The sequence below is a fragment of the Colias philodice genome, chromosome 26 (assembly GCF_061535455.1).
Source record: "Colias philodice isolate Cphi_HAF_F1 chromosome 26, ilColPhil1 Martin Lab GWU primary, whole genome shotgun sequence".
Lineage (NCBI taxonomy): Eukaryota > Metazoa > Arthropoda > Insecta > Lepidoptera > Pieridae > Colias > Colias philodice.
In genome coordinates, this window is record NC_143111.1 from 9,661,112 (window position 1) to 9,688,174 (window position 27,063).

The 27,063-nt window shown below is 32.5% G+C and overlaps 1 protein-coding gene across 2 annotated transcripts in view; it reads left to right on the forward strand.

Moving 5' to 3' along the window:
* Mip (Myoinhibiting peptide precursor) overlaps positions 1–26,186 on the forward strand; it is a 54,230-nt gene extending 28,044 nt beyond the window's left edge. The window contains exons 2-7 of one of the 2 annotated variants that reach the window (XM_089711560.1): positions 7,989–8,078; positions 12,747–13,196; positions 13,432–13,533; positions 13,785–13,890; positions 15,181–15,267; positions 25,841–26,186. In XM_089711560.1, the coding sequence (XP_089567686.1) occupies positions 7,989–8,078; positions 12,747–13,196; positions 13,432–13,533; positions 13,785–13,890; positions 15,181–15,267; positions 25,841–25,866 (861 nt within the window). In that variant the 3' untranslated portion in view covers positions 25,867–26,186. The remainder of the gene's footprint in view (positions 1–7,988; positions 8,079–12,746; positions 13,197–13,431; positions 13,534–13,784; positions 13,891–15,180; positions 15,268–25,840) is intronic. The other variant, XM_089711561.1, reaches the window with a different exon arrangement.
* Positions 26,187–27,063: the final 877 nt, after the last annotated feature.

Sequence of the window (27,063 nt, forward strand, 5' to 3'; positions counted from 1 at the left end):
TTAACTTTGTATGAAGTCCAAGTATACATATAACATATTAAGTATATTTTCCTATGCTTGACTGTCTTTATGTTAATATAGTAACAAATCATCGTAAGTTGTATATATATATATATGTCTGGAGTATGTGTCTGTTAGGTGTTCGCGTTAAATGCTGAATTTATTCAGATAACTTTTTATATGGAGAGGGAACTTGGCAATATTAGAATGTCTCCATCAAGCGTCCTTGCTTATTAGCAATTATTGTTGTAATATTATTTCTTTACTAACCTAAGTAATATACACGTCGTTAAACCTAAACCATAACATCAAAATACATCAACTTAACTATCAAAGAAAGCTATTTATAGGCAGTTTTTACATAATAAAACACCATGAAAATTGTCACGCGTTCACCACTTCCCACTGAACTATTCACTGATGAGGTCAGTTATAAGTAATACATACGGGGTCTCTAGAGGTCATTTATATTTATACGACACATGAGCAAGGATCTGCTCACATTATCCCCCTTATAAGACGATAAATATAAAAAATAATATACCTAGGTGGATAGGTTCAGTTTATTTAATAGTATTCAATTGTACACTAAATCAATTAAAATTGACGATATTTATATTAAAAAAAATATATTTAATAATGTAGAAAAACAGTTATTTTAATAATAACTATCCAATGAGAAAGCTAGAGAACCTTTCAAGTACCTTATCCAAACTTTAACTATCATAAAATTAAGATTTTCCTTTAATATTTCACTCCATTTTTTCTCATAAATGTTAAACTGTACCAGTAGGCTAGGATACATGCAAAATGAGTAATTCGAGATAGAATCAATAAGTTTGTTGGCACAAGTAATGTACGTGAAAGCCAAACCTGGTAACAAGTCACACAAACACTCCACTTTCGGCTGTTCTCTCTCTTTAAATATGACTATCATATTGAGTGGTTTTATAGCAAGGTGTTTTATCTTCGCGGTATCCAAAGACGTTGTTTGTCTTTCAGGCTTTCAATGAATTAACTTATCTTTCATATTTCTTCGAATAAACAATGGGTAAAGAAGATGTAGGGTAGAGCTTTTTTTGTAAAATTTTTGGTTATAAAGTTTATATTCAAGTTGCTATGCTATGCTATTGTATTTTCTGCTTGAAAGTAAATAATCAAGAACCTAAGTTTCTTAATTCATTCAAAATATTTTAATGTAAGTAATGGATTCATTTTGTAGTCTCCTATAATGTAATATCAATAGTAAAAAAAAACTAATAAATTTCGTATTAAGTAATAAACTAAATTATATTCCAGTTATTCGACGTATAGTCTCGTAATTAATTTGTTATCTCTATTGGAAGTAATATTAAATTAATTCAAGTTACATATTAGTTGCGTTTTCCTGCTAATTAAGGCGCAGAGATCGCTTTGTCCGTGTCTCTTTTTCTTGCGCTGTAATCTATCCCCCAGCTACAAATGCTAGAAAAATGCTTTGTGAACATGTTTACTGGCGTATGTTAATGAATACAAAAATAGCTTCAAACAAATGAGAAAAGATGTCTCTAAATCAGTGGAAAAGCAGAAACTATGGCTCTTTTTTGCGTTAGATTTTTTCTCGATTCTTTATATGTATAAGCAATTACTATTGCTAATTTATATAGCTAAAACTTGTTCATTTTCTTCATCTTTTAGCAGAGTATATTGTTAAGTATAATTTTCTTAAAACTGTAAGGAGCACACTTATACATCTGATTATTTTATTTATTTAAAACAATAAGTTTTTAAAATCGTTCATACTTCATACGTAGAACTTACTTTTGCTTTACCAAATCTCAACGCCCGTGCGCACATTCTCTAAAAAGTAAATAACATGATAATATTTTTCACAACAACAAAATTGAAGTCATTTTTACTCTCGTGCCTTTACTTTTCGTTAGATAAAAGCAATAAAGTGTTTTGCAGAATAAAGCATACAAACAGCTAAAAAAGTGCGGTTTGAGAAGAGTTCCACTTTTATTTCATTTCTTATTTATAAAGAATGCTTTGTAACGCTGCCTTTGTTTGTTCTATTGAAAACAAACGAGGTTAAACGTTTGTTAAAAGGGAATAAAAATACTGACCCTTTACTGCAATGAGCGCAGGCTCTAGAACTGTGTACATAATATTTAATAACACTTGTGATTTACCCCGATATTTGTACTTATTAAGTTAAGACCGTTTGATTTTTAAGAAATATATACCGGAGATTTACGCCATGAATTTATTATTGGGAGAGTATTATTTCTAAAACAAATCCAATATGTAAACTGAATAGTTAACTAAATGAAGTTAATTCCAAAAGCCATCTAAGCAGAGATCAAATACCATGAAACTGCGATAAAATACTAAAACAAGATTACATCTAGACATCAAACAGTGATCGGTTACTTAATAAGTTGGTTAAGTAGACCAAGTAACTCGACCCTTACGCTAAGTTTTACTAAGTATATTGTCAAAGAGACGGCACTTAACAAACATCTTGTGTATCTTATATAATTAAATAAATATATTATACAAGCGAAAGTGAAATACAATTAAAATATATAAGAAAAAATAAAAATTAACCTTTTTACACATAACCTTTAAATTTACCTTTACCTAAGCTTCGTCTAGCATGAGTAAAAAATATATTAAAAACCCTTGAATCTATCGTTTAAAATTTAATGATAACCACTGCTTATGATTTAATGTTATTATTTCCTCCATATATACAGCTGAAACGTTATTAACATTCAAATTGTGTTTGCCAGGAACTCATAATGTATCTATTTCTAAATATATATTTTCTACACTAATTCGGAGGAAAAATCACCAACAGTTGCAATTACTTTATAATCATTACAATTTAATTGCAACTAGAATGATATTGGACGATGTTGTGAGGTAGGTAACATACACAAAAAAAGCAGGACGCAATGCAAAAAAATCTTCCTGTTTTTGAAGTTATATGATAGAAACTAAATGTTTTGAATAGTAGCAGATTCCTTCCTTTTCCTTCTGGATCTAGAGACAAATTTGCCTTAAGGGTGAACGCACATCAACCCTATATTTACATAATATGTATGCTAATACCAATTGTACATGCATGTTCACTTGATTCATCTTTATGCATTGATTCTTCTCGGTCTGAGCACAATATTCTGTACCTATATTGAATTTATATTAATAATTTCGTACCAAAAGGAGGTCTACGAAAATATTAACTAATATTTAAACTAAAACGTACTTATGTACAAGACGTACAAGTAGGTAAGCCTTTAAAAAAGCCCAATCCTTTTTGTAATGTCACAATATAAGTATTTCAGTCAATTATTACATTATTTTGATATCATTAAACATTTAAAAAAGTGGATTTCTACCAAACAATACTATTAAAACATAAATAACCCAGTTCTGCATGTAACAGCACCTTAATTCAGAGCATTATACTAAACACTAATCAGCCAGTCTATTCAGCACACAGGTGTTGTGCCATTCATCACATCTAGACAATATGCTAATTGTCAGCCCTAATCCAGCCTGATATTGTTCTGTTTACGACTTCATCGATTCAACACGTATATGATGAGATTATTACACGTATTATTTGTAGTCTTACAATTAAAATCTTATATTTATTTGTGAAATTATTTATTCAACAGGAATAAAGGAAGGGCTTAACTATCGGGCTGATTTAGATAAAATTAAAACGCAAAGATTTAGACCAGAATCAAACATTTTTACAAAAATCAACGCCGAAGGTTTCAAATTCATAGTCAAGCATTTATTTATTCAATTAGACGTCTTCTGTAAACACTTTTAAAAACCAACATGACATATAGTTTTACCATTTACCACCGGTTCGGAAAGCGTTTTTGTCCGGCTAAAACCGCGTGATAGAGTTAGTTCTAAATTAATTAATCAAGAAGCATTTCATTACCTATCGTAGATAGACACAGGATCGCAAATTGTAGTTGTATTTAGTCAGCAATGTGCTGGAGTGGGACAGCCAACACTTGTTGCAAATACAGTGATAATGTGATATTAGAGTGCCTTCATACGAACTGATTGTCGCTACGTTTTATGTTTTAGATGTTTGAATATTTATTAAATTGTATGTCATTGTTAAAAGTGGTTCTCCCACCGCAGAGTATAACTTCAAACATTATTTAGTAATTTGGACCAATTCTAAAATGATCCTGCATTTTTTAAAGAAAGAAGTTGATAATTTTATAATTATAAAATTATCTAGATTATGTTAGTACCTAGAACTAACGACACACCAATATAGAATCTTATAGCAAAGAGTAGTTAATGTAAAATCATCATCTGCCCATATTTTTTTCTACTGCAGAAACGCAAGCCTTCTGCCAAATTTTAACTACCTAATAGTCCATTACCTAAACCAATTCCAATTTTAATAAATAAAATGCAGATAAATAAACCGCTGCAATGTTGTCACTTGCCAGTGTGAAAATTTCAGCAGCAAATGCTCTTTCGTTTTAATTGTGTGTTTTAGCTGTTTGTGATCGCCCGTAGCCAGCTGGAGCAAATTCGATTAAATGCGAGATTTGCTATCGCAGCATAAGCAGTTTTATTCAAACTATGTTTATAATTAACTTCCAGTGTCATCAGGTTCTGTGAATTTTTAAAAAATAACATCGCTATCAAAACTAGCTATCTTGAATACTGTGGTATGAGATAAATAAAATATTGAGATGAATTTGTTATATCTAAGAGATAAGAAAGTTATTATACATATTAGATTTAGACAAGCAGTTGAACCATCATGCCCTAATTAATATAATAAACAATTAAACAAAGAGAACATAATAAGAACATAAGAACCTTTTGTGTTTATGTTTAATAGTTTCGATTCAGCCTAAATGCATCGTAGACTAACGTTCTTAGCTTAAGAAGACATTATATTATTGATGTCCTTCCAACTACACGTATATTGTATATCCATTACATCGGAACTCGATACCAAAATAAAAGCTCCTCGCATCGATGTATCCGCTCATTAATAGTCCATACGTCACGGATTACGTAAAGCTGTCCCCGATAAAAAGTCCAGCTAATCCGACCAGTGGAGCAAGAGCTCTTGCACTTCAATGAGATGAATGCAGCCCGTTGTGCGCGTCAAACGGCCGCGCCGTGCGAGAGCTCAGCATTCGCTGGTCGGGGACAACGGGTCACCGCCTAACTATTTATGCCGATCTATCTTAGGTAATGCGACGTCAAGTAAATATAGATTATAGATGTTTGTGGTGGCTTTTAATATATTGATCCAATAACAATATATTATTTCCAGATATACCAATCATTCCGATTGTATTTTATTGATAGAGACGTAAAGGAAAATTGTAGATAAAGATGGGCGTTAATCAAACGTAAATTGAATAATTAAATAAGATATTAAACAATTTTCTAGTTTGTAAACAAACCACAGATTAATTCAAAATGTCAATATAACAAAATAGTTGTCTCAGTTATTTTAATCATCATTAGGAATGATTATAAACATATCTTTTATTGCACTGAATACAATAAAAATATATAAACAATCTTAACTCTTCATTTAATACTTACATAATCTTATAATAAATAACCATGAATATACCTTTAAATATATATTTAAACCGTACTTTACTATATAAGTACAAGATATTTTTAATTACCAGCTATACAGAAATGTTACACGGCTTCCAAAGTCGCGTGACGAAAAAGCAACGAAAAACAAGCAAAAAAACTTTAAGCCTGTGGTTTCCATCCCTTCCGTAGCTGACGAGTTCTTTTGATCACAAACATGAGAATCCGTCGACAGTGAGATTAGTGCCAAAAACAACATTCATCCAATAATTAAATGACGTAGTATAGATACATGATACTCTTAAACACAATCAGCCGTACAAATAAAAACTTGCTTATTCAAACCTTATGCAATGCATAGATATGATAAGAATAAATAAAGAATAAGGATGTCATAATTTCTTACAAATAAATTTGGAATAACATCAATGTAACTATGTTCACGCTATGCAATAGGCGCGAAGCGGCAACGTCGCAATTCATTCACAAAATTATGAAAAACATTGAAATTGTCTACGGTTAAGCCTTGGTGCTGTCATTCGCTGACGCTCGTTTGACAGTTGACTTCGTCGAATTTGTTGTGAAGTTTCATCATACGATGTTCTGTTTATTTATTTTTTAAATATTTATTGGAAATAATTTAAATATATCATTAAATATGCAAGCAAATGATAGATAACGCTATCCAATATCTGGAGAACAGAAGATATACCCACCTTGAGATAGAGAGTTGCCAAATAACTGGTACTCAAAACATACAACTCCAGGCGGCAGGCTTAGAAGATTTATATTTTCAACGAAAGTGTATATTATTGTGATAAGTTTAGAAATAAGTTTTATGTATGTATGGTTTGGCGCATGTTGTAAATAAATAAATCATTATAAATATCAAAAGGGTTTTGCATAATTTCGTATATTTTGACATTTCATACAAAATTTTCCATTTCAATAGGTACGTAATGAAATTATTAATTTGCTCAACTTTTTCTACTTCTCGTATTACTCTCATTGCTATTATCTCAAATTTAGATTGAAAATTGCTTCTAAAACTTGTAAAACACAGCACAATGTACTAAAAGATATGTTACAACTCAGTTATGTCAGACTTATACTAGGGTGGTAGCCGTAATAAGGACGGAATAGCATTAGTATGAATACATATTACGAAGTTATACTAGGTTACATTTATTTCGTGTTTATTTGTATGATTTTTCCTTATTCTTAGTTTATTCTTTGCATAAAATGTTATAACTCGTTTATTTGTACGGCTGAATGACTAAATATTTCTCAGATTTTTATGTCAGGCAAAGCTGATGTTGTTGAAACAAAATTGGATTGAATTCATGAAAATATTAAAACAAATATTCAATGTTAGCGACACGTGTTACTAATAAAACAATGAAAAGATACGAATAATGAATATATCCAGTCCATATCCTAGGAATTAAAGGTTTAATTCTACGAATTGTTATTTATAACTTTATTGCTATATTTTAGCTTTGATTCACATTACTTATTGAAAACTAGCTGTGCTCCGCGGTTTCACCCGCATTGCTCCGCTCCTGTTGGTTTTAGCGTGGTGATATATAGTCTATAGCCTTCCTCGGTAAATGGGCTATCTAACACCGAAATAATTTTTCAAATCGGACCAGTAGTTCCTGAGATTAGCGCGATAAAACAAACAAACATACTCTTCAGCTTTATAATATTAGTATAGATTGAACATTTTAAATTAACTCTTATATGTATAATAGCAACCTGATCTGACAGCGTTGTTTTACCAGGAAACCACTTAGTGGTTAATATAGTTTGCGATCTATTCTGAGATCTTTCTACTGAATATACACATTTAAATCGTTTAAACTGTTTCCGAGGATATTGGTAACAAACATCGAGAACTTTATGTATATATATAGACTTATTTATAGATGATGAATAGATGGTTTTCTCTAGCGGATTTGCCAAGGAGCTGAGTAGGCTGATGCTTATGGCGGCAAATGATAGGAGCGGCAAATTCGGAGACTTCTTTAATGTCTTACAGAAATGGAAATATTCATATGGTTGATAGGAGTTTATCTGGCTACGAATTTTCGTATGTTCCTTGTTATTCAAAAAGATGAAGTTCATTAAATCTCGATTTAAAAGAGCTTCTAACATAAGTTTAGTTGAAGGAATAATGATATTATTAACAAAATATTTTAAAGCTCCACTCCTATTACTTGTAGTCTCATATTATAAAGTAGCGTATCAAACACAAAAATACGTTCGAACCGTTCGTTTGAAGAAGATGGTATGCAAAGTAACTAATATACAAAATAAACTCTTCAGCTTTAGTATTAGACATTTAATAAAAACGATATAAGTAGTAACTAATAAATTTCTTTGTACAACAGATGCGTTGCTGTGTGGCCGCGCTGTGGGTGTCAGCCCTCGCGACAGTCGCTGTAGCCAGCGCCGATCCCGCGCACGACACTCCACCACAGGTAATATACAAGTACCTAGTAGTAGTAACATATACGTGAAGGTAAACAAGAGTTGTGTTTAGAAGAGAAACACTTAAAAAATACGCTACAAATTAAGAATCTCAGGTCAATGGAAAGTCATATATATGTATATCAATGTAATTTGTAACAAAATTAAGTAGTGTGATAGAAATAATACTATTCATCTACACATAGCTCTACATACATAAAAGTTTGAATGAAAAAAAAGTTTTGTACCTATTTAATTACCTATTATGAAAGTTAGTTACAGATTCAAAACATTAGTTGGTCAAATAGCCACGAAACTAAGTTCCTCTATAATTCATATACAACTTATAAATACACATGTTGAATGTGGACGCTACCCAAAACCGTCAACAAACCAAAATAACATATTATTTACATCACCACAAACAAAAAGACAACAGTTCTGTCCTCACCGTATTTCACGTCATCTTCACACATTTCAATGTCTGAGATTTATTTCATATATATTAGTTTAGATAAAACAATCGAGCTGTCACCGAAACTCGGGCCATTCATCGCAAGCAAATCATTTGTTGTGAAGACGTTACAGCCTTGCTTTGTTAACGAAATTACATTTAGCTAAAGTCTCAACATGATACGAGTAAAGAAGTACCTATTTGATAATAAATTAACATTTAACATAGCTTTTCCTAATAACATTTCTAGATTATGTAATTTATAATATAATGTTTACAAAGCGAAATGAATAATTGATGAGCATTCCATTTAAATCGATATATGTATTAAAATCTTTACAAATATATTAAAAAATAACAAATTAAATATTTCATCGCAGCCGAGGACTTATTGAATTCGTAGAAACGTCAGGGAAATGCGTTTTGCTTGAAAATACAAAGGCACATTGCATGGAAGAATAATCGGATAGTCTATTAGATTCGTTGCTCTTTGTTGTATGTTTGTATCAAACATTCACAAAGCTATAACGATACACTAAGTCAAGCAAAAAATTTTTAAAGAAAGCAAAGAAGTATCATTAGAAATGTGTATTGTGTAAAACAATTTTAATGTAACTTTGCAGTAAAAGATAATGCACTTCTTCCTTTCTAATGTTTGTGTTGACTTTAAACTAGATATTAAATATCAATTTTTATGAAATTCCCGTTACATGTTAAGAGTTAAATATAAAATGCAGTATTGTTTTGAAGTTCTAAATACTATTCAAAATGTAATAAGAATAAATAATGAAACTTATGTTTGAGTTGTTGACCTTTAAAATACACATAAGCTGATTAAATAGTAACTCTACCATTATTTTTTCAAGGCCTATAAATAACTGAAAAAGCAACACATCTATCGTCGTAAACTTTAAAATCATCCACAAATCTGTAATACAGCAGCTTACAATATTTTCGTTCTAAAATCCCCGAGTCCACTTTAACACATTTACACGTTTTGAAACCGAAACGCCGCATAAATCAGTGTCGTTAAACAGTTTTCCTTCGGGGTGCTTTCTGAGATCTTCTCTTATGATATTAGCCTTCACCCCCCCTCCCACACCCTCCCGCCATCCCTTGCTGTAATAACACTTCATGGACTGTTAATTTCAGCTTAACTCGAGATTACTGCTATCATTATCATGGAAATAATTTTTAGTTATAACGCATGAAGTAGATGTGTGGCAGATGTTTCGTACATATATCAATTAAAAATATGTAAATTAAAAATAAACTACTGACGTTATCTTTATCCTTATTATCACAACACAACAACATATATTTTTAATGTTTTTTTCAAAATATACTACCGATGATTGCAAGAGTGCATACTGTATAACGAATAACGAATTCGTTAAAAATACGTTTGAATATAATATGCTAGACTTAAATTGAATAAAAAAGTCCTAGCTCGACGAATTATTACAATTTTATTCCTTTTATTATACTTTTCACATTTCACAAATCATAAGCTATTTCTTAAATCGAATGGCGTTTACTTAAAATTTTAATATACATATTAAAAATAAACGTGTAATCCTCAAACATAAGATAGTCGATACTATTGCTGTAACAACTGTTACCCCGTCATCAAAGAAGCCAGATTGAAGTAAAATAATAATAACGGTCCCTATTAAGGGTGCTATTGTCTTATTTGATATTTAAGCCTAACTTTTGTAAACCATTAATAGTTGAAATGTTTCTCTCATTAACCGGAGATAGGGTTGCCATGCACGTACACAATTATAAAATTCTACAAAAAATTGTATTATCTAATAATTTGTAAAAAAAATCCATTTTTATAATCCTGACAAAATGTATTTGCCACTTTTCATTTATTTAACTTTAAAATAATATTATTGTAAATATTTGAGTAAACATAACATTTATCTCTATCAAATCTCCAGATTTTTGTGAAAAAGAACTGCATAAATACTATTCCAAACCGTCGACCTTCTTCAGTGGCACAGATTTCAACTCAAACTCAATTTATGCAAACCTTTTTATCCATCGGGTACTGTAGAATCCTATTATTTTTTTCACATTTAGATTTATCTCTAAACTTATTTATGAAAACTAATTACAATAACATTGACTAATTAATTGATTTAATTTATTACAAACTACAACAAATTTAAAATTAGGAGAAAAAAATACGATTTACTTTGAGCATGCTACTAAGAACAGAATATAATTACTAAAATAAATTGACAACCCTTAGCAAAGCCAAAGCATCCAATTTCTCAAGACAGGCAGGTGAATATGTTTGTATAGATGTCGTAACATAGACGGGATCAGACATTCAATATTTGCGTGATGTCAGACGTCGTTAATTATTGTTTGGTTTCTAAATAACCCGCCTCAGCCTCTCCGCTCCACACATTTTATGATACACATAAAATTGTTTTGATGGAACATGCCGGATGTGTGATAAAATATTTTTGAAAATGTATCAACGTAAAAGGAAACAATATTAAAATACTCAGTACTTTTATTGCAATTTGCAGATTGCCAAATGTTTGATTATGTAAAAAAAATCAGTAGTTTAGAGAATTGTTTACCACTAAAAACTAAAAATATTGATGGTGAAAAAATTCCATAAAATACTTGCACGATTGTGCTTGTTGTACAAACCTACTATTTATTTCTAAAATCATCGTTTTTGACATAATATACTAAATTTTATTGTAAAGACCTTCAAATTGTCTTCTCTCCTCAATCTCTCTTATTAAAGTTCTTTCCGAAATCAATCAATACTCTGGCATAACTTAAAAACCGCTACAAAGTAAACTGATTAACATTCTTGAAACACTTCGGTTGGATATTAATCTTGTGATTTTGCTCACGCCGCCGCGCATTTTTGTAACTATTCCGAGATTTCAATCCGAACCAACTAATTTCATACTAATGGCAAAATAATCTCTATCCAATCAAAACCACTTTGGGAATATGGAACTTATAGGCTCGTGGTCGTGATGGAATACAGATGAGCGTTTGTAATCTTAGAAGAGGAATGTGAAATTTTTTTTAAAGAAACTTTATGGTATCAGGAATATCTTTATTATAGATTTCAATATTTTATACCATTGCAAAAAGTTTAATTATTCTTCATTAAAACATCCTAATTTAAAATGATCAGACAACCTAGTGCCACTATACCGTTGCTACTAGCAACGGTGCCGCATCTCCCTTCGACTTTGCAATACAAAAATATGACGCTGTACAAAGCTCCTGTTGAAGGTTACCCAATCGCTTTATAGCCGCTGTAACTGCATTATTTAGTGCTGTGCAACGGTAAATGCATTTCCCTCACTCTCGATACTAAAGTTTTATATCCCACTACACTTGTATTTGCCGCCGTAACGTCTAACACACCGACCGAACGACTTCGCATTTTCTTATTTAACATCCACGCTACCTAGTTTGTATTTCAAGGGAAATGATCTTTCAATTTTAAACACGTAAAGCATGAATACAAAATCTTTAAAACATTAAATTACCTTCATTTCTATAGGCACAGCAAATATATTATCTACGTAGAGATGTTTATTCCAAACTCAGTTACATCAAAAAACCTACACATAAATACAAGTGTAATTATGTGACAGACATACAAATAACACCGTGTACCTACAAGATATTATTTATCTCAAGAAATATTTTCTGCTAAATCGATGTACAGAATTATAGGAATAAAATAATTAAGACTCTTAAGGATGTAAAAGGACGAGACGCGAAAAATTACTTATCCGAAAAATATAATAAATAATTTAAATTTGATGGTGACCCATGGTGTGTCCTTTTGTGATAATGTTAAGCATTATTTAATTTATTTTATTTACACGTTCTCGGTAATTAATCAACAGAATTGATACATTAGAGACCACACAGTTTCACGGTATTGGTAAATGCTATAATTAATTTCGTGTTCGATTAATTTCTTGATTTGTTACAACAGAACGTAGGCGTTCAATAATAATTATAAGTTGATTTTCTGGTTGTTGGTTCTCTTTTTATTGATATAAAATATATTTATTAATGGTGGTTAAATTGATTTAATTGAATTGGAAAAACGATTTTCTTGTTGTAACAAAATATACTATATATTAATTTATTTAACAAATCACTTAACTCCGACATTTTCCTTTCATAAAAAAGGTTAATATATCGTTTTGGGTTTACACAGGCCGACAATGACGTACAACTATCAGAAGAAGACAAAAGGGCATGGGCCAGCTTACACGGGGGCGGTGGTTGGGGCAAACGGGGTTGGCAGGACCTGAACTCAGCGTGGGGCAAACGCGCTTGGCAGGACCTCAACTCGCCATGGGGCAAGCGTGCATGGCAAGACTTAAATACCGCTTGGGGCAAACGAGCGTGGCAAGATTTGAACACAGCGTGGGGCAAACGCGGCTGGCAGGACCTTAACTCCGCTTGGGGCAAAAGGGGATGGCAAGACTTGAACGGTGCGTGGGGGAAGCGCGCGTGGAGAGATATGTCGCAGATCCCTTGGGGCAAACGGGCATGGCAGGACCTTAACACCGCGTGGGGCAAACGGGGCTGGCAGGACATGAGCTCGGCTTGGGGCAAGCGAGGCTGGCAAGACATGAGCTCCGCGTGGGGCAAGAGGACACCTGTAAGTTGTGATATATAGTCATTATATTTATATAGTGAGATATAGTTATTTAAAAAACTATAAAATATAGTTTAACACTCGGTTACAATATGACAAGTACGAAAAAATATAAAATGAATATCAATCCATAAGTTGTGCAAGGTCAACAACATGTTTAATTTTTTCCAAAGCCAATACATATAAAATATTGAATACAGTCGATATCTCGTATAACAGAGTGTATGGGTGTGTTTAGGACAACTGGGCCAATCTGCACGGCGCGTGGGGCAAGCGCTCGGCGGAGCCCGATTACGAGGATTACGAGCTTTACGCTGACCGACTCGCGCCACTACCACAAGTAAATATACGCTCTGACTTACAACATTACACAAAACTCTATTGTCAACAGAACTTACCTAACTTGATGACTTCTCTAAAACTAATTATGTAATCACAGAAAACAAGTTTAAAAGATACATTTTAAATAAATAATACTGTAGACAATACGTAAGCAAACAAAATAGGAATTATCACATTACTGCATGTGTAGCTTTGCTTGAAAATCTGATGTTATTAAGAATTATTTCTTATCAATTGAATATTTCACAGGTTGACTCCGATCACATGTTAGTAGAAGCCCCCGAAAAGAAAGCATGGTCATCACTACACGGGGCATGGGGCAAACGGCCGATCAAGCAGGCACAATACAATAGTGGTATGATACACCTTTTAACAGATTAACTTTATATGTTTCCCTTTTAAAAGAAACCTAAAAGAATAAAATATCTAAGGAGAGACAGTTTGTAGGCAATTTAAACTCATATTTTCCCTTTAAAATGAAACCTAACAGGATATATAGTAGAAACAGTTTTCAATTTAAAGATTCCATATGCAGATAGCGCAATCGAAAGCTTTATCTAAATTAATTAAATAGTACACTGCACTAATCTCGCTTTTATCTTCAATACAAAAATAGAATTTTTATCACAAACGATGTATCTGTAATCATATAAATCTAACCGCATTAAATAGATTGTACCGAAAATAATTGCGGTATAAATATTCATTGGAATTCTATTTTTATTTCCCGGATTACGGTTTATATTTGTATCCGCTATCGATATTTAAGTGCCCAACAAAAATAGATCCAATATTGTTCCGCAAATTGACAAAAGTGATCTGTTTGCTTTGTTAAGATACTTATTTATTATACGGTAACGTAGACTTAACTTTGGTTTTAGAAATATCAACTGTGAGCTTTTTTTAGAATAGAATTTAATTGACTTTGATATTAAAACAAATTGAAGCATTAATTTTATTCTATAGGTTGATTTGAAAGCATTTGTTTTCATGAACACAACATTCGTTTCGATAGTTAAGATCATTAAATTATTAGGTTAAATAGTTCCATAGCCTGATATGAATAGGAGTAGGTAGTATCAGTGACACCACTTTAAATGATTGACAAATAATTAATTTCAACAATGATGTGGCTAATCTTAAAATAAATCCAAATAGTTATTACCCACTGCAATATTTTCATTTTTCACTTGTAATATAACGGATTGCGAAAGAAAACTAAGAGTAATATTAAAGTAATCCGTTAGAAAGTGCAATAATCCTCGGTGGAAATAAATTAGCGCCATGAAAGCTCAGATTTATTCGCTAAAGCTGCGATCCGGGATTAATTGCCAAGTTATTCTTGAGCGGGCGGTTTAAAATTGAAATCGGTACGTTTTTAACAAAGCGTTATAATTAGTGAGAACTTCATTAAAGATATAAAGCTGCTGGTTTGGCGAATATTTCGTAAATTAGTCGAATTGATGACTGAATACGTTGATTATAGCCGTAATGAGTTTATGGAACATACTTATGTAGAATAATAGGTGCAGGCCAAAATTCTGTTTAAAATAGATCGCTATAATTATAATAAAGTGTTTCAATGGAGATAATTTTGCGATGTTATTACAACACATGAAAACCAACTGGTATAAATGACAAACAGGAGCATATTACTGGAAGCGCGAGCCGGGCTGGACCAACCTGCGCGGGATGTGGGGCAAGCGCTCTGCCCCCGGGGCAGACGATGATGGTAACCGCTCGAACTAGATCGATTGCTTCTCTTCTCTTTTGTACAGCACTGGAGCACTTCTTTTATGAATAGAGGGTTTAGCACTGTAAGGGGCAATTCTAGATTGCCTATCACTCTTTAGTAAATTGATGTTTTAGCACTGTAGACTGTAGTAATACTAAATCGTCTGTCACTTCTATTTTCTCGGTAGACTTAGCACTGTTAGTAGCAATTGTAGTCTTACACAGCACTCTTAGTAATTCTACATTGTCTAGATAACTTATTTCTAAATGGTAATTTTTGTCGTTCACTTTAGTAACTATTCCCTGCACTTAGCACAATAAATTTCCATTGTTTCGTCTCATTGAATCTCATCAGTCGCCTCTCGCTGCACTATAGTGTCTATAATAGTAGGTGTGAATCATTATTATTTTCATTTCTTCGGTCATTTAGCCACCTTCATACGACTTTCCTTTTGTATATAGATTAGCAAGGAATCAGCACAGATTATAAGTAGTTATATTATACTTTTTACAAGCATGTTTTATAATTTGTAGGTTTATTCAAGTTAGAAGTAGTACTTCGCAGTTCTCACATGTAAAATATTTTTGCACTGAATATAAAAATAGCTCAGTTTTATAATGAATCAACATAATACCTGCATCCAGAAAACCACATTATTTTGTAAAATGTAGATCTCCATTTTATTTCTCACTTCTTTTGCCTCACCTTTTCACCGACACTTCCTTTTTTGTCTAATTAATGTACAAGTGTATATATTATGTACCTAGTTAAATGTAATTGTAGAAGTATTTTAAGATAATTTTAAATAGTTATAAGTAATGTACGTAGTACATACATAGGTGAGGCATAATATATTGTCGTCTGTTAATATTGTTTGTATTATTTCCCAATCAAGCACTCAACAGTTTTATTTGCCCAGACTATTTTCTCTTTTACTAATATACAATAATGTTTTAATACTTTTTTATTACTTACAAAATTTGTCCGTTCCACTTTTTACTCGATCCTTGATTATAACTAGTTCCAGTCGAATGGAGACATTCAGGCACTTATTGAAACCATTTATTATTTTTAGCGCGACGATTAAGTTTTTGTATTTCTATTTTGCGCTACAATTTTGCATTGAGTGCTTCGTGAGGAGCCTACGCTTTGAATTCATGAAAAAACGTATCAAATAATGGATACTATTTTTGTTTAGTATCCACGTACTTATATTACAAAAACAGAAATACCTAGCTATATTTTCGCAAAAAAATTGCAGCCCATCAATGGTACAAAAATTTGTAACGAAGTATGTGTAATATGAACAACATATTACACACTGTATAAAAGGAAGGCATTTAATTTAACGTAAAATAATTGTGTAAATGTCTAAAAGAAATCTGAAAGTCTCCGACATATTGGCGTTAATAGAATGTTATTGTATCAATAATCCGTAAAACGCTTCGTTTACATCGATAAATAAATCTCGTTAAACCTTCATCAAAGCAAATTGCAGCATTTAATTCAAAATTGACACAAAAGGGCCCGTCGCGTAGGTATATTTCATAAAATCATTTAACTCGAAAGGTCATTAATGACACGCGACATCAAATGGTCCCAAAATAAATACAAACTTGTTAAACGTCGAATATATTTACTTGAGCCTACACCAGAGACCGGCCAACAAGCTGCAAACAGAATTGTCAACAGCGATAGGTCCCTAATCTGAAACGAAAATACCGACTGCTGTTAACTTATACGATAAAACCCCTATTAAGGCTTCCCACTCACGATGCGACAAACGATTATTTAAATAAACAATTACCTTATAGTGATGTGGATTGTATTGTATGCCATATTTTTTCTAATTACAAAAACAATAAACAATACCATTCGAAAACTATCGTTATTGCACTATGATGATATTTTTAAATCGATACGAATAGCAGAAGCGTAATTGAATAAATAAATATTTCTATAAACTTTTATTATTCAATTACGCTTATTTTTTGAATAATAAAATATTGCAATATTTCAAGCCCTAGAATATTGCACGCCTCATAAGCGAAGCGTTGAGGTGGGTACTACTGTCACTTCGCGCAAAACATCTGATTTTTCAAACTTAAAATGTCTTTATGTATCATACATTGCAATTGTAAGATAATACATACACACACATATTAAGAAAAAACACTATTTTTAACGTTCATGATATTTTTGATGTCATTTTTGTTATTTAAACTAGTTAAAAAACAGTTTAAAAAAGTTCTGTCTTGGACGTCCGTGTGTCTGTATGTGCGGATCCTTTTTCTTGTTAACACGATAGCGACCGAAATACTTTACTAATCGAGTCTTTTTTTTTCTCTTACGCTTGAGTATGCTCAGGAATAGAACCCTTTCATTTTTCAGGGTCTGATTCGATGTGGTTTAATTGTTATTAAATAAACAAAAATAATAATTAATAAATATTTATTAAAAAAAAATTATGAGGCGTGCACTTTTGGATTTTCCAAATTATTTCTTCAACTAATATTAACGTAATGCGAGTAGTGCGACTTTCTTGTCGTACCTTTTGTGTATCGCTAATCGGAAATGGACACAATATTGTTACCCAGCAGACCCGCTGTACACTTACTGACCGAAATAAACTTAAGCTGAGGACACATTAGGACCTTCCCGACTTGTAACCCAGTTTTATGTAACTATATAGTAATACTACGTTCTTAGTAAAGTGCCGACTATAATAAAACCGTTTAAATTTAATAAATTAAAACTAAATCATGAAAAAAACTTTTATAGAACCTAAATATTTCCTTTTTGTGAAAACTCTGCCATTCCCAATCTGTGAAAGGCAGAGTTTGCACAAAAGCACCAACAAACCAAATAGGTGTGGGGCAAATTGCCAAAGATCCTCACAAAGCATTGGGGCAAGTAAATCAGGCGACACTACAGTGGCGTCGCTAACGTCACCAACCTGTCGCCTACATACGTGTTTGCTCAATCCATTTGCTGAAATGGAAGTGTGGATCCACTTATGTATATTTTATTTTAATATGTCTTACATTTGGGCGAAGCAACAGACACCTTGTCCACAGTAACCAATACTTGTAATGCCACTTTCATCTATCTCTATATAATATGATCAATTTTATTTTCAAGAAAATATAATTAACGAGTCCCATACTCAAACTTTTAAGCTTAAATTAACTGTGGGTTTTTTATATTTGTTTTCAAAGCTACCAATTTAGCTTTTCTGGGTTTCATATATTTCATGTAATTCCTTTTTAGTGGTATTTTAATCTCATTATAACGAGCTTTTGTCCAAGTTTCGAGTGTTTAACATCAAGAGCGGTTGTACATTAATGAATCAATTAACGTGTTTATATTATGGGTCCATATTTCCAGTTAATCATCTAAAAATACCAGTTTGATGAAAGGGTTGACTCTCATCCTAATTAAGCGTGGCGCGAATACCTACAAAGTTCCATTACTGTTTCAAATTGTTAATCGTTGTTGGGATATCTGTATTGTTCCTCGAACCCGACTTCGCAGCTGAAAAACAAAAAGTGCGTACAATTTTAATAAAAAATTGAGCCATTAAAGTCGTTCCCATCCGTCACGCGCGCCGCGACCCGAATTCTAAACATTTGTGCGAATGACGTTAATTGTAATTAAAATAAAGCGGCATTAAATCAAAAGCCCTATTCAGTGTAATGAAGGGAACGTGTTGATTAGCACAATAAAAGTTGATTGTAGCGGGGGTAGACGTACAGTTTCACTTGCGGAATGAAAAACTAGTTCCCTTATTGGATAAGTTTCAGTATTGTTGGAGTTGTGCTCGCAAGCGGGGCTCTTGTTTTTATGCTCTTGTGGTGCTTGAGCAGTATCGCTTTGTGCAAACTGAGCTTTTATAAAAAACGTTCAACGAAACCTTGTGATTTGTACCGGGCGCTCGTGTTCTGCCGTTTTGCGAAGCGTTTGTTGTGAGCCAAGTTGGAAGGGAAGTCGAAAAAGTTTGGGAGTCGGCTAAAAACATTTTATTTATTAGAATCTTAATTTATAGAATTGATCATTTAATTTCCTTATTTGATTCTCGCGTCAAGATATAAAGTTTTATACGCGTAGCGTAGCGTAAAGAAATACAATGCATTTTTCGGGTTAATTATCCGTCACATTCTCTATGTAGCGTCAGCTACTCGACATTGACTGCATAATATAATTAATTGGTATGTAGTTAGGTACCAAATTTAATGACAAAGAGCCTAGAGCGTTTATATCAGTGGAAGTATAATCTCCAACCAAGCGCGGATCCAGGGGGGGGGGTCACGGGGTCATGACCCCCCCCCCTGGGCTAGGTCCACGACCACTAATTCAATATTAACTTTTTTAAATTAACAAATTAATACTGTTCAACATGATGTTTTTATTGAATTTTGAGACATAAAAGTAATATAGAACAATGAAATCAATTACAAACGGTAAAGGAAGAGAATATAACAAAAATTATAGAAAAAGTTTATTAGGGTCGACCTGTGGTCGTAATTTAAAGACAAAAAACAGCTTTTTCGATTTTTGAAAAAATCTATAACTGCGGAATAAAGTGTAATGGTAAAGTTGTATGTAATTATTTTTTTTTCTACAACTTTTGCTGTTACACTTTTCACACAAAACCTCAAATATCGAAATATCCCAGTTCGTGGATAAGACATAAAATAACAAATTTTTTTTCAAATGAACAATAGAAAATACAGTCAAATTACAACAAAAAATCGGCCAAATGCGCGTCGGACTCGCGCACCGTGGACTCCGAGGCCCGAGCAAACATATTTTTTCATTATGTTGTATCTTACAATTTTGTTTAAAGGATTTTTTTCTTTATCTGTGCTTGTAAGTGCTTAATCGTTGCTTCTATCCAAATTTCAAGACTGTGTTCACGGGAAGTACCTTGTAGGTTTTGATTGATGATTCCCTTGCAAGTATAGTTGCGAATTACAGAATATGCGGCTCTAATTGCTTTTTCTTCAGATTGCGTTGACATAGAATTTGAATTAAATAACAGATTAAGTTATTATAGACCTGAGTTCTGATGTGAATATCAATTAAATACAATATGTAGACGTTCGTGAGTAAAGGAATTGTTAGTTTTTAAAATGATTTAAAAAATATATTTTTATTTAATTTAATTAAATAATTAGGGTTTTCGCAATTACTACATCTGTGCTATAACACGATACTTTTTACTCAATTTCAGTCTGTGTTTACGGGACAGGGTGCTCCCTGCAGGTATTGATTCCCTTGCTAATGTTGAAATCCTACGGTCTACGGTCCCTTGATGCTTTGAAAAATTCAAATGTTTTAGCCAACGCAATCAAAAGATGCAGCTGTTAATGCTGAAATTTTTCGCAAAATTCGACACTCCCTAAGAAATCAAAACCTACAGGGTAGTTCCCGAGTACACAGAGTCATGAAATTTAGTACAATCAAACGTATAATAACGCAGACTAGCTTACCACCCGCTTTCTCTATAACCTTATAAATTATATACTATTCCCCTTGAATCACTCTATCTTTAAAAAAAACTGCATCGAAATTCGTTGCGTAGTTTTAAAGATTTAATCATACATAGGGACATAGGCACAGAGACAATGACTTTGTTTACTAATTGCGAAAAGCATGAATTTTTCCTTAGATTATAATATAAAAAAATATTTTTTTAAAATTTTAACTTAGTACTACCCTGTTACTCATGAACGCTGTATTAACTGACATGTATTAACTTGATATTCATACCAAAAACTCAAGTCTATAATACCTTTACGCTATAATAAAATTAAACTTCTATGTCTACGAATCAGAAGATAAAGCCGTAAATGCCGAAAAATTTCGCAAATTTCGACATTCGCAAGGGAATCAAAACTCAAAACCTACAGGGTACAACATATAAAAATGTTTGTACGGAACTCTTGGTTCGCGAATCCGACTCGCACTTGACCAATTTTTTTAAATCTACCTTTGAAAATTGCCCACGTCTATGTGACCCCCCCCTGGCACTAAGGCTGGATCCGCCCTTGTCTCCAACAGTGTCTTTATAATTGTTACTTATTTAATTTCTGAAAAATATCCATTAACGAATATAGATGAACTGTAACAACTAATCTCATAATATGACACCACATTATTTCTACCCCAGTCGTCACTTTCAGCAGTAGATTTGCAAACAATCGCGGATTAACACGCGCCCCCTCCCCCTTCCTACTCCCCCTTCCTCTCCCTCACAGCTCAACAATTAATCTCATTACATTATCCATGTTACAACGCATCGAATCCTTATAACTTTTACAATTAGACGTAATACTATGAAGCATGGAGAAAACTAGTTACAAATTACAATTTAGTTACTGATGCATTTAACAACTAACTTTAGAAAGATGTAATGATACAATGTTAGATACAGAGAAATACTGTTTAAATATGGAAACAGCAAAAATTATACGTAGTTGCAACTTTGTCTAAAGGCAAAAAATTTAATTTATTTCAAATTTTGTGAAGAAATAACAATTTGTAGACACAAATTTCAGAAATATTTTTGACAGTAATAAAAAAATAACCAGCCCATAGGTATAATGTTAACTTTTTACAAAATTGAGCAATTTAAATACCAACTCTCCAAGCTCTATTTTGTATTAACAATATATATAATTACAACAAAACAATTTGATGTGCGTACATTTGGGCGGATCATGCATATTTATAAGTGTACATTGTATTACGCTCATGTCGGAATTACGCGCCAAACGGGGTTCCAAGCGAATGGTCTGTCACGAGAGGTTATTAAGGCTGACATCGCTTGATAATATTTTACTGCTTCATGTTTTGGGTGACAGATAGGTACTTTTAATAGACTTGCAAAAGAATTTTCTGATGGAAAAAACACTTTAAGTAATGGTACACCGTACAATCCATGTATAAGGTATTAAAATACATATATTATATGAGCTGATAATATGAAATTCGGTTAATATTTTGCGACGGTCGATATAACACGGAAAACGCGAACTGAGCATATTTGCATTTCGGTAATCTTAAAACTGCATTTTTACAGATATATTTAGTCATTATTTTACTATACTAAAAAATCCCTCTATGAACAGAACATTCACAGTCCTAAAAATTTATGATAAGTCGCCCAAATTATAACATATACATAACATATACCTAAATGGGTAATATGAAGAGATAAAATCAATTACAATAAATAGGAAGATCCATCCCAAATCCAGGATCCTTTGCATCCAAGATTATCAGAACACATTACTTGGACGCGTGCGAATTAATTTCTCCCACGGTTAATGCGCTTTCGAGTTGAGATCGCATAACTTAATATAAACGTCAAAGTGACAGATGTTTAGATTAACACGTTCAACTGATACACGCGAAGTTACTAAACCAATTAGTTATCTGAAATATATTGAACAAGTTCTAATATCATATGTACGAGGTATAACATTATATTTATATTGCTACATGATGATTAAAATGCATAGAAATCTAAATAACAAGACACATAGAAGTGCTTTAATGTCATAATTCGTATGAAAACCGCTGTCGCCAAAATCAACACATTCAAACCGAAAGCTAAACAGTACACACAAGTAAACTATGCCTTTTATTGGACAGCTTGATTTTAGTGAAAACTAACTTAACTATTAAATTAAGCTTTTGAATATGTATCCTAACGCACGAATTTACGGTTTATTTTAGAATAACATCCCTAAGTATATGAGACTTTTTGCTCCAATACGAACAAACGTGATAATAAGAATGGTCGACTGTGTCATTCATTGTTATTTCGATTACTATGGTGACACTCGTAATACTTGTAAATATTCTATAATTTTAAGGAAAAACGGCATTATTTCTAAAAAAAAATATTTTCCGATGAAATATTATTGAAGTGAAACTTCTTTATCGGGGGTGGACAAAAATTTTGTGAGACATTTTTTGCGTTACGCCGCGCGCGTTACATTTTTTGCGTTACGCCGCGCGCGTTACATTTTTTGCGTTACGCCGCGCGCGTTACATTTTTGCGTTACGCCGTACTCGTGACTATATACATGTTATATTAAAGTGATCAGCAAAATCAAAGGGTTTGTTTTAATTCTAATTCCAGTGAATTTCTAAAAAAAGTAAATAAGTAATTATATCTATTTTTCTAATAAGTACTTAGGTGTAATAATGGTATTTATTTTTCTAAGTTATTTATGATTAACCTCACTTTTTGATTGTATTTTTCAATACACCACGTGGGTGGAATTATGGTATCAATTTTTTCTAATACTTGAATGTTGATTGTGGTATTTATTTTTCTAAAATTGTATTTAAAGTTAACCTCAGTTTTTGATTGAATTTTTTAAAACACCAACACGTGGGCGTGATCATGTTATTTATTTTTTTTTTCAAGTTATTTAAGCTTAACCTCTTATCTGTCTTAATATGTATATATTATGTACTATGTGCGTCATTAATTTCTGACTGTTTCGAGATTTGGTGCAAAATAAAACAGTGTGTAAATAAAATTAAACAATTGAGTAAAAGTATAATTTCATAGATAACACGTTGAGAAGTTCCCTGTATAAATATATAATATACATATCTTGTATAAATACATACATAATATGCCTATATAGATCTTTACTCAATTGTTTTATTTTATTGATTTTTTACAAATTTTATTTACACACTATTTTATTTTGCACCAAATTTCGAAACAGTCAGAAATTAATGACGCACATATTATATATACATACTTACGTTTTAATATAGAATATTTTTTTTATTTTACAACCTTTACAACTTGATCATTAGGAATTTATTACCTCTATTGTTCGAACAAAAATAAGTTACCGACTTTAAGAACGTGCCGACAATGTAAGTACACTATTGTTTCTTAGAAAACATTTTAGGAGTATACGATAATAAATCTATGACTCACGTAAACACGTGTTTGCTTGATTGGTGTCAGGTGTTCAATTATAATTTTATGAATTCAAAATTTATAAGAATAAACCTCAAACTCTCTGTCCAATCAAAATCCGCCTAAGTCGAAATCCTTTATAAGCTGAAAACGGCAGTGGCCGGCGTAAATATTCAAATAGGTAGCGAGGAGCGAAGCGACGAGCATCTTAGGTTAACTTTTGAACTACCGCACGAGCCGAGCGAGCGAAGCGAGCGAGTTGCAGCAGCGGCCGGTGTAAATATTTAAATAGGTAGCGAGGAGCGAAGCGACGAGCATCTTAGGTTAACTTTTGAACTACCGCACGAGCCGAGCGAGCGAAGCGAGCGAGTTGCAGCAGCGGCCGGTGTAAATATTTAAATAGGTAGCGAGGAGCGAAGCGACGAGCATCTTAGGTTAACTTTTGAACTACCGCACGAGCCAAGCGAGCGAAGCGAGCGAGTCGCGGCAGTGGCCGGCGTAAATATTCAAATAGGTAGCGAGGAGCGAAGCGACGAGCATCTTAGGTTAACTTTTGAACTACCGCACGAGCCGAGCGAGCGAAGCGAGCGAGTTGCAGCAGCAGCCGGTGTAAATATGTAAATAGGTAGCGAGGAGCGAAGCGACGAGCATCTTAGGTTAACTTTTGAACTACCGCACGAGCCGAGCGAGTGAAGCGAGCGAGTTGCAGCAGCGGCCGGTGTAAATATTTAAGTAGGTAGCGACGAGCGTGTGACTAACGTATTTCTTTAATATTGTATATAGTAAATTATTTTTTGAAAAATAAGGACATAAAGAAGTTTCACTTCTTACGTGTGTACTCTAGTACACGCACACATTTTTTTTCCTTTATAAGTATAATTACAACTTGTGGAAGAATTTCCGCAATGGGAATTGCTGAAACACACCATGTATACACTCATACGTCTCCAGAGCAACTGAACAGTGACGAATGCACTGGTGATGTGCAAATCACCTGAGTGGCGACAAGGTCACGCACGTTTACGACTTCTAGTGTCTTGTTATTTAGATTTCTATGTTAAAATGTCTTTTTTTTAATTTTATTCGTGCAGGTTTTAGTTTAATCCCTAACAAACACATGAGGAAAGAACAACATAAACAAATATTTCCTGTTTATAATATTAATTTATAATATTAAGTTTAAAAAGTATTGTTTACAGATAATTCAGAGTGCATTTGTATTTTTCGTAGGATAAAAACGAGCTACTAATTCCTACTATATATTATCTGTATCGAACCGTAACAGATTAGGGGAAACTATTACCAACGTATTAGATTCGGTTGGATTATGCGGATGTCCCGGTTTGATTCGATTTGTTCACCATAAAGCAATCCTTTCGCATCAATAATGTCTATTGTAAACTAGATAACAATACGTGTTTCAAATATTGTAACATTTTTATTAAAACAATTACAACCGCACATTTTTTAAATAAGTATGTAAATAATAAATATATGTATTATGTCCATCCAGCGTGTAGAATCGAGCATACGTATTTTATTTTTTGTTCTTTATAAAGCAGTGCAAGGACGTTACATTGTTTTAATTTGACTAACACAAGTTTTGTTTTACAGAGAACACAACTGGAGAGGAGGCCTAGATCTGGACTTAGTATACGATAATCCAATCATATCGCAGCATTATGTAACTCATACTTCTAGAAGATTCTCAACACATTGGCGGTATCAGTTCCTATTTATTTTCTTCGTCTCATCTCATGTTATCCGTACAAATGTCACCTTCTAGAGATATAAGATTATTTTTATGATATTATATGCTTAGATGTAAGGTTGAGCCGGTGTTACTATACGTGAGATAATTAATATTGTAATTAATAATTGTATTTTATTAGTAATGTTGATGTATTAAATGGCTTCATGACTTTAATGTTGTCCAATAAAAATTTATTCGGAGCCGAAACTTGTTTTATTTTGATAACCCTTTATCTACACGTACTTATACAAAAAAAAAAACAGTTAATTGCATAATCGCAATAAATGAAGTAATAATTAATGATAAAACTTCATTTCACGTAAAAACCTTTATAATATTATAGCGGAACGTAGGTTCGAATCCTACATGACTATTTTTATAATTTTTGACAAAAATAATTTCACTCCATAAGACACTGATCAATTTATCATCTCGCTGTCAACATTTCTAGCTTCCCCTCCATTATTAGATATATTTATTGTTATATTTTCGCTTATAATACGAGGAGGTGTAACCAAGGAGCCAGTCGAAATTAAAAGTAATACAGTATGCGATATTATATATTAATTATGAATCAAATAAATAAAGTACGAATCCAATAAAATATATTATAAATGACGATACAATATACAAACTGAAAAAGCCTTCGCTTCCAATGAACGTCACAGCTAAAGCTTATTACGAACGTCCATTGACTACTTTCTATTTGTTAATATTAAATAAAACCAACGAATTGTGGTGGCAACAGATTTATTTTATTAACATAATACAAACTGAAAATATAGGATTTATCCATTTCTATTGAATTACTAGAGGCAAAACAATACGAATATAAAATAACACTCATAATGACAGTATTAAAATTAATTTCCAAGCAACTGCACCGGAGTCCAGTAGTAGTAACACGTCTAATAAGCTTATTTTTATTCTATCCAGATGTTTCTTTACCCTGAAAAGAAAGATAAATTCATATCATATTTATTTGCTAGATAGTACCTAGTAGGGTTGTAACGGAGGCCTACTTAGCGGAGGCGGAGGCGGATGCGGAGGTGAAGAGGTTCGCCTCCGCGGATGCGGAGGTTAA